We start from the raw sequence: 9,474 nt of genomic DNA, 5'->3' as shown, positions 1-9,474 counted from the left end.
CAGCCTGCCCCCTCCCCCCCTCCAGCTTGGCATCACCTGCCCCACCCCCACGCCCTCCCTCACCACAGGGGCCTCAATCTGCCCCCTGCCATGCTCCTTCCCCCCCACCCCACAACAGACTTACCAGGAGGATGCTGCTCTCCAAGCTGCTATGCTGCATATTGGCAATCGTATCAATATAAGCCGATATGGCTAGTCAATAATTGGCTATAGGTATCGGCCCAAAAAATCTTTATCAGCGCACCTCTAACATTTAGAGAAAATAATCATTATGCTTCTTATTTAGTACATTCTAACTTGCAAAAACCACTGTTTTAAGACATACTTTACTGCTGCTTGTGGCATGTGAGCGCTATTGAAATAAGTATTCAAGTAAGGAAGCTGTGGTCTGCATACCTATACCGTACACTATTAGCAGACAGTCTGTCAGATCAGACAGCTTGCAAATAATTTGCATTGTATGCTAATGGTTAAAATAAAAGAGCATCTCTCCAGAGTATAACTGATAAAGCAGTACATCGAAGGCAAAAGAAATAATTCTTGGGAGACATAACACAGGTAAGCATATTTTAATTTAAAAAGAAAGAAAACATTATTGCCCCAGAGCCTTTTTTTTTTTTTTTTTTTTTAAACTGCATCCTGCTGCCTTTTGTACACAGGCTGAAAAAGTCACTATTCCTCTCTATACGTTCTGATCTCTGATTATTGCATAAGTCCTGCTACTGAAATATAAGTTTCACGTGCTTCTTTCAGAGATGACAGGAAAGAATTTTGACCAGGCAAGTATAAAAATGGCACAGGCTCACTACAAAACCACCACCACCACTTCTCACCCCGGTACAGAAATTGACATGGATGCCATACAGTGCCCTAGTAACACTTGCAATAATTTATGTACCATTTCACCCACTAAAATGGTGAAAGCCATTAAAAAAATTCTCTTCTGTGATGTTCCCAAATGATTTTTAATCAAGTAATCCCTAGACTTCTACCTAAATAGCTTCTTTAGATGAAGTTACAAGGTGACTATGCCATGAAATAGTACAACAGCACTAGTAGGAACACATGGCACAGCGCTGGAACATGTTCCAGAACCAATTCTATGCGCTTCCAATAGAGAAGTTTAAGACCACAGAGGTAATGTTCAAGAGTGCCTACAGAATCCCTTAAAATTAAGCCATATAATCCAATTAGTTTAAAAATACTAAAACTAACAAGGTTAAGAATCATAGTAGCTGATCAAAGACCACGAAACAGAAATTAAGTTTCCTTGAAAGTGTTTAGGTCTTCTTTTTTTGAAGGAAAAAAGAATCTATTAGAACACAGTATCTTATTTTTCATTCCTTCTTAATTTACATGTTGGCCATGCTGGCCCAGACCAAGGACCTTTACTCTGAAATACTTTGCCCACTAAAAAGCCAAGAATTAGTGTTCTAAAAACAAACATGTAGAGAACTTAAAAACCAACATTCTGCCTACCCATAGTGTACTGGCTTCACTACTTTGAAACCGACTTAAAGAAAATGCAGAACGACAAATTCTTATTTTGTTTTACCTCCTGTTAGCTCCATGGTTAGCTTTTCATTCTCAATCATCTTCTTTTTCTCTTCTAACTCAGCAATCAGATTTTCCTTCAGCTCAATTTTCTTATCTTCAAACTCCTTCACTGCAGCCTTCTTCTCCTTGATATAGTTTCTCTCTACCTGCTCTGTCTAAGGTAAGCCAACAAGAAAACAGTAATGGGTAAGAAACAAAAGCAACAACATCAGGAGGTATATGGCAGCTGAAAAGGGGGCTGATGCTAACAAAAGATGTTTATTTGGCTGCCATATCCCAGAGTATGGATACGTTATATTTCTAAAGTGTGCCAGCATTTAAATGATCAAATGAAAATATGTAAAACTAAGCAGAGAGCTCAGTGTGATCAGCGTTAAAAACAATTTTCATTTATGCTTCCTAATATCTCAAAGCTCTAACCAACTATCCTCAAAACAGAAATAGTTTACAATTAAGAAAAAAGGTTTTTTGGTAGTCACTCATAAGCTTAAAGGACTATTTATGGTTTTTTTGTGGTTCAGTCTTAAAATTAAAAAAAAAAAATAGTGTTCAGCAACTACTCCAAAGTAACGTTAAAGAGAAGTTTATAGGTGAGATACAGTACAGTATCCAATTTTAAATGATGGAAAATAGGGGTGTGCAAAGTGGGCCCTATTCAATTCGGATTCAGCCTGAATCAGGGACAGCAATTTGATTTGTTGATTTGGCTATGCCAGACAAGAAATCTGATATTTTTAACAGTTTCTTTACCTCTGTTTTCTTGAACAGGGACCAGGATATCCCAACTACCAGAGGTAGGGACAATCTTGGGGATAGCTCTGTCAGGCCTTTAGTCAGTGCAGATGTAGTTAGGGATCTTCTGGAAGGGCTAGATATTTTTAAATCTGCAGGTCCAGATGCCCTCCACCCAAGGGTGTTGAGGGAGCTGGCAGGGGTCATTGCGGAGCCCTTGGCCCAGCTGTATGAGCATTCATGGTCACCTGGCCAGGTGCCAGGGGACTGGAATCTGGCTAATGTGGTCCCAGTTTTCAAGAAAGGGAGAAAGGAGGACCCAAGTAACTATAGGCCTGTAAGCCTCACCTCGGTGCTTGAGAAGATCTTAGAGAGAATCATCAAGGAGCACATCTGTGGGGGGCCTGCAGGGGAGATCATGCTCAGGGGCAATCAGCATGGGCTCATCAAAGGCAGGTCCTGCCTGACCAACCTGATTGCCTTTTATGACCAAGTAACTAAATCCTTGGATGATGGTGTCGCCGTGGACATAGTCTTTCCAGACTTTAAGAAGGCCTTTGACATTGTCTCTCACACCATCCTCATCAATAAATTAAGCGACTGTGGCATTGATGCCTGCACAGTTGGATGGGTAAAAAAATTGGCTGATGGGGCGCACCCAGAAAGTAGTGGTGGATGGGTTGCACTCAACCTGGCGAGATGTGAGTAGTGGGGCACCCCAGGGCTTGGTCCTTGGGCCCACACTGTTTAACATCTTCATCAACGACTTGGACGAGGGGTAGAAAGCACACTGTCCAAGTCTGCTGATGACACTAAGATGTGGGGCGAGGTGGACACATTTGAAGGGAGCAAGAGGCTGCAAACTACAAAAGTGGGCAGACGAGAATAGGATGGGGTTCAATGTAGACAAATGTAGGGTGCTGCACCTTGGGAGAAAGAATCCACAGCATACATACAAGCTGGGGAGTTCCTTCTTGAAAGCACAGAGGCGGAAAGGGATCTTGGAGTCATTACTGACTCCAAGATGAACATGAGCCGCCAATGCCAGACCACAGCCAGCAAGGCCAGCCATACCTTGTCATGCATCCAAAGGTGCATCTCAAGCCGGTCCACAGAGGTGATACTCCCCCTCTATGCCACTTTGGTCAGGCAGCAATTGGAGTACAGCGTCCAGTACTGGGCACCGCACTTCAAAAGAGATGTGGCCAGCCTGGAGAGGGGTCAGAGGAGGGCCACCCACTTGGTGAGAGGGCAGCAGGACAGGCCCTACGAGGAGAGACTGAGGGACCTGAACCTGTTCAGCCTCAGCAAGAGGAGGCTGAGGGGGGACCTGATGGCTGCCTACAAACTCATCAGGGAAGATCAACAGCAAATAGGCAGAGCCCTTTTCTCCCCAGCACCACCTGGGGTGACAAGGAACAATGGTAATAAGCTGATGGAGAATAGGTTTAGGTTGGAGATCAGAAGGCAATATTTTTACAGTTAGGGTGGCCAAAATCTGCAACCAACTTCCCAGGGAAGTGGTCCTCACCCCTACCTTGGGCAAATTCAAGAGGAGGTTGGATGATCACCTGTCTGGGGTCTTGTGAACCCAGCATTCATTCCTGTCTGTGGCAGGGGATCAGGCTAGATGATCTGCTCACGTCCCTCCTGACCCTAGCTACTATGATACTATGGATCACTGTCCCGATTCAATTTGGCTGAACTTGAATCTGAAGATTCAACACCAATTCAGAGAATCAGCAATTTGGACATAGACACAGCTTTAAAAGTTTATTCTACATACCTTGAGGTAGCAGGTGCGGCTCATGAATACTGAGATGCTGGGGCACATGGAGTGTCCCACAGAAGCATGGGGACTCCCCAGCGTGGTCGGCAGCAGACCAAAAGCACTTCCGGTCCGCTTCTGGATCCACCGGGAAGCGTGCTGAGAGGGCCCCCCGTGCCTCCCTGGCTCAGCCACAGAGGCAACCCCATTTGCCCCACCCTCCTCCCAGACCCAGGAGGCACCAGTCACCGGCAGACCTGGAAACGAACCGGAAGTGCTTCTGGTCCACTTCCAGGTCTGTTGCTGAACGTGCTGGGGAGCCCCCTGTGCTGTGAGACACACCATGCGCCCCAGCATCTCAGCATTCACAAACCCTGCTACCTAGAGGTATGTAGAAAAAACATTTAAAGCTGTCTCTATGTCCGAATCTTTCCGAATCTCTCCGAATCGATTTGGAGGGCTCCGATTCGATTCGGAGAGATTAAAGGGTCCTCTGATTCAATTTGGATTCGGAGATTCAGCCACTGAATCGAGCCGAATGGAATCAGGGACCGAAACTTCACACATCCCTAATGGAAAATTCTACATAGCTCTCTCAAAAAGGATTACCATTCCTATTTTCACAAGATAAGATGATAAAGAATACTTACTTCCAGTTGGAGGAAAAGTTCTGCAAGATTTAAAAAAAACAAACAACCCAAAGGTCTAATTAGTATCACTTTACTACCCTTTAAAGATACATGATGACTCTCTTTAGTAACTCTAAATGATTCAATACAGCAAAGGTGGACAGGTAAACAATGTACATACTTATGCCATTCAGACACATTTTACATTTCTACAATGTCAATTTCTGCATATCCGTGTCAAAGTTTCTGTAAAAATTTAATGCAGATTGGAGCTTTCTGTAAGTTTTCAGAAGAAAAATGGCAGCAAACTTCATAGAGTAGCAACCAATTTATGATTTGCTTCTGTTCAATCCAAGTGCCATTCTCAGTCCTAAATAAACTCAAGAAAGGGCCAACTGCTTAAGTTTCCATTAAAGTAAGTCTGCACCAGATCTGACTTTTTAAAACAAAACTTACAGGATGCAGCTGATACTGCTAGAAATGCAATACGTGAAGGACCATGGATTAAACAAATTTCACTGGGCCTAGCTGCTGCTTCCTCAAGTTTATTTCTGCAGCAACACAGTATATTTTGCCTACGTAAGTGGGCGGGACAGACCTTTGGATTCACATGAATCTAAATCCACTATCTGTCTTTCCACCAAACTTCCAAATCCATGAGCAGCTCCTCATGAGAAAAGCAAAGGTTGCTGCAACTCCAGGAGCTGCAGCAATTCATGTGACTGCTGCTAAATTCTAGCATTGCAGGCCACGTGATGCGGCTCTGAGCTCTAAATCTGGCCCATGGGCACAGATGAGATGTGCACCAGTGCTGCATACTAGTGATGCTTGACCTTTTGGCCCCATAGACCAGGTGAGTGGCATGGGGCTGGTCAGCAGGGCAGATCAGGCCTTCCCACCCAACCCCATATACCAGTATTAGGTCCTGCACTGCCCACCCAATCCAGTGCAAAGGGCAATGTTAATTTGTCCCATGGGGCTCCCCACAGGTCTAGAAATTTGAGATTAGAGCAGCAGTGACACCATTCCCATGCCACTAAGTTTTTGGACCTGTGGAGGGAGAGCTCCACTGGCCAGAAAAAACAGTGCCAGGGCTGAATCTGGCCAGTGGGCCAGGGGTTGAGCACCCCTGCTGTATACCAATGAAGATGTGTTATAGCACATCTCAAAGATATAATTCAGTTCATACATCAGAGCGAGGTAAGCACATTGCCTACAAATGGAACAGCCCTACTCCTAAGAAAAATCAGTAATAACATTCCTACTGACTTCAGCTGAACAGGACTGGGCTCTGTATAAAGGATGCAACTCCAGAATTTTTATTCAAGACTGTGATAATAAATATAAAAGCAGCGAACTTGGGCTCTTAATCAGGCCTCATTTCACATCCCCTGCATACCAATGTTCCTGATATTGTCACATGATAGCATCTCAAAAAACAGATAAAGTTCTGAACATAAAATAAGTCAAACACATTTTGGAAAACAGTCCAATAGCATCAGAATTGCATTTTTTGCAATCTATTCTAGAAGATAAGTTTATATGTATTCGGATGCCACATGAATGACTACTTCTGAACATGTTTTTGTATGCCAAAGATGACAATGGGACAATTATAACTACCCTTATTTGATTGAGGGCTTTGGCAATGGTATAATGGAAGCCTCTGCAATGAATCGGTACATCTGTAACCATAATGCCATAAAGGTTCTTTGGATGCCTTTTTTTAAAAACAATGAAATCCAACTCACCTGCATTCCTGATCCTTTCCTTGTACTGTTGGTCCAGTTTTTTCATTCTTTTCTGATATTCTTGTAAAGTACCTGATTGAAATTAGTCACAGAATTCTATTAGGACCTTATTTGCTCTACTATTTAGAGATCCCAGACTATTTGAAATGCTAGATATAGTTATACGGTTATATGGGAAAGGCTAAATAAAAGTCTGCTCACCTGCTTCCCCGAAACCAACCAGAATAGAAGCATTACACTTTGCTGGCATGGGTGGAATTTGGGAGAGGAGAGAAGGCAGGGGAGCAGAGAAAGACGAAGTGGTTGAATTTTTTCCACTAGTGCACATGCCTAACTGAGGGGCATCATGCAGTATGCCAAGGGCAGCCTAAAAATACTGCCCTGAAATGGCACAGCATTGCCAAAGGCCAACACTCAGGAAAAAAAAGTAGTAAAAAAGCTGGACTATAACAGTGAAAAATGAATGTGGCTAAGAAGACCAACTTCTCTAGTGGTCACTGTGTTAAAGGGCATTTTCCTAGATGGACTACAAAGCTTTACATTTACATAGCTCTCCCCAAATCAGGAGAATACAACGCTTCTCACCCTTTCCCATCCCACATTCAATTGCAAGCAAACTAGTAGTGGAAAAAATATTAAAGAAAACTTCTCTTACAAATTCTGAAGGATGGCTGCAAGTTCTTGTTCCAAGACGCACTTTAAAGTAAGGCAACTGCTATTATTTCAGAAAAAACTCCTTACCTTCCTGTAACTGCTGTAACTGCCTCTTAAGTGATGCCAGTTTGTCCTGATACATCCTGTAACAAAAGGGCAGCATTATATAAACAGTAGAACAAACAAAGACTGTTCATTTCACCGCCTCTTCAGGTAAATATTAGGGGTGTGCGAAGCAGGCCTTATTCAATTTGAATTCAGCCCAATTTGGGGGGACAATGATTTGACGCATTGATTCGGATCACTGTCCCGATTCAATTCAGCTGAATCTGAAGATCAGATGCCGATTCAGAGAATCAGTGATTCAGCCATAGACGCAGCTTTAAATGTTTTTCCTATATACTTCGAGGTACCAGGCACAGCTTGTGAACAGAGATGGTGGGGCGGATGGAGCATCTCACAGGAGCATACACAAGGATTTATACATGATGTGGTATGGTAACTGCTAATGCAAGAAGCAAGCTGCTCTATTATGAACCCTTGGCAATAGAACACCAAGCTAAGCTTAGGAATTCTGGTAACAGACTTTATTTCATTAAATGCATTTGCAGCATTCTCCAGTGCTTAATGCAGGATGGGAAGAATAGATCTGTGTTAATTCACAGAGTTGCAAGGCAGGAGGTCAAAGTTTATTTTGCCACAAGTGTATCTTGTCTTCCATGTATATTGATGGGGGCTTACTTTAAAGTCGCAGCCTATGCAAGATAGGGACACATTCACATCCTAAAAATAGGGAACTGAGACATGAAGACTGAGGCACCCCCAAGGCTAAGAGGGCATAATAAGTCTTGTATTGTTCTTGATGTCTGTAGATCGGGGTGGGCAAAATGTGGCTCGCAGGCCAGGTGTGGCCCGCCTGGCCATTCTACCTGGTCCACAGAGCTCCTAAAAAATTTGGAAAATTTATATTTATTTGCCCCTGGCTGCCTGTCATGCAGCCCTCAATGCCTTGCTAAAACTCAATAAGTGACCCTCTGCCTGAAATAACTGCCCGCCCCTGCTGTAGCTCAACACACTGGAGTAAAAAATATACAGAAAACATAATCCAGACTATTGATTTGTACCAAACCCATTTGGGTTTATCATAGAACTAAAGGGGAAGTGAAGGTTTTATATGGGAACAGAATCTGTTCTGAATTGAATCAGGAGATCCTTTAATCTGGATTGAATCAGGAGATCCTTTAATCACTCCGAATTGATTTGGAGAGATTCGGACATAGACACAGCTTTAAATCTTTTTTCTACATACCTCAAGGGGGGGGGGCGGCGCTGTGTGCTTGGCAGTGGACCTGGAAGTGGACCAGAAGTGCTTCTAGTCCACTTCTGGGTCCGCCGCCAAGCACACGGGGGGCCCATTCATGTCCAGAGCAGAGATGAATGACTCCAGGGAAGTCACATCTATCCAGGAGGACAGTAGCAAACACTTAAGTTGTTTGAACACGGATGCAACAGCTAAGTAGTTTGTGCATGTAGACAGAGGGAACCTTTAATAAGTCCAATATAACTAAACAGCCCTGTTATGTTAGGAACTATCCAGACAGAAATAACCTGCCCCTGGCTTTTTTAGCAAGTTAAAAAACTTAAAGAAAGATGCCATTAAACTTTGTTTTGGTGGGGGAGGAATACTTACTGTTCTTTCATTTCTACATAATCCTCTTCATCGTGTTTTGCCAGGTCAGTTTCGCTAGCATCCTCAGTATCTGAATCAAATGTAGAATGATTTGATATCACTAAAAACACAGCATCAAATCATTTTAAAGAAACAGGTCATTTTTGTCTAGTTGCATTTATTTCTAATTAAACTAGGGCAGCCTAAACGGTGAATTCTGACACACTCATCTTCAGACCATCACAAGCTGCTATCCGCGTTTTCCTACACATAGCTGTCCTGTTTGCTAAAACAAGCATTTAGAATAAAGCTTAATAGTATAGAAAATTAAATCAGCTGACACAAAACACCTTGTCCCTTTGTTTCTTGAATAAATCTAGCCAATTATAGTAAATTAGAAAATCCTCATACCATCCATGAAAGCTAGGCATAGCATGAGGATGTGTTGTAGACTTTCTTACATTTTTATTCCTGCCATAGTCTCTTTGCTAGAGCAAACCACAGCTCCTTTACAAGTCTCAAAACCCCTCCACACTTTCCCTGAACCCCAGAACAAAAAAAGAATAGAACTAAGTTCTGTTATGTTTTACAACAGAGACAAGACTTCCAGGAAGGGTGCTAAGTAATGCTACTGGGATTTATTCATAGATGTTAGGGTCGGAAGGGACCTCAATAGATCATCGAGTCCGACCCCCTGCATAAGCAGGAAAGAGT

At 43.0% G+C, this 9,474-nt stretch overlaps 1 protein-coding gene across 1 annotated transcript in view; it reads right to left on the bottom strand.

The window, feature by feature from the left end:
- Window positions 1-9,474, bottom strand: part of SUDS3 (SDS3 homolog, SIN3A corepressor complex component) — a 36,833-nt gene that overhangs the window by 23,058 nt on the left and 4,301 nt on the right. The window contains exons 2-6 of the mRNA XM_025208563.1: window positions 8,782-8,851; window positions 7,179-7,234; window positions 6,438-6,509; window positions 4,708-4,727; window positions 1,556-1,712 (exon numbers count right to left, since the gene is read on the bottom strand). Of these exons, the coding sequence (XP_025064348.1) occupies window positions 1,556-1,712; window positions 4,708-4,727; window positions 6,438-6,509; window positions 7,179-7,234; window positions 8,782-8,792 (316 nt within the window). The 5' untranslated portion in view covers window positions 8,793-8,851. The remainder of the gene's footprint in view (window positions 1-1,555; window positions 1,713-4,707; window positions 4,728-6,437; window positions 6,510-7,178; window positions 7,235-8,781; window positions 8,852-9,474) is intronic.

Source organism: Alligator sinensis, unplaced genomic scaffold (assembly GCF_000455745.1).
Source record: "Alligator sinensis unplaced genomic scaffold, ASM45574v1 scaffold692_1, whole genome shotgun sequence".
Taxonomy (NCBI): Eukaryota; Metazoa; Chordata; order Crocodylia; family Alligatoridae; genus Alligator; species Alligator sinensis.
This window is presented reverse-complemented; position numbering and strand designations above follow the sequence as displayed.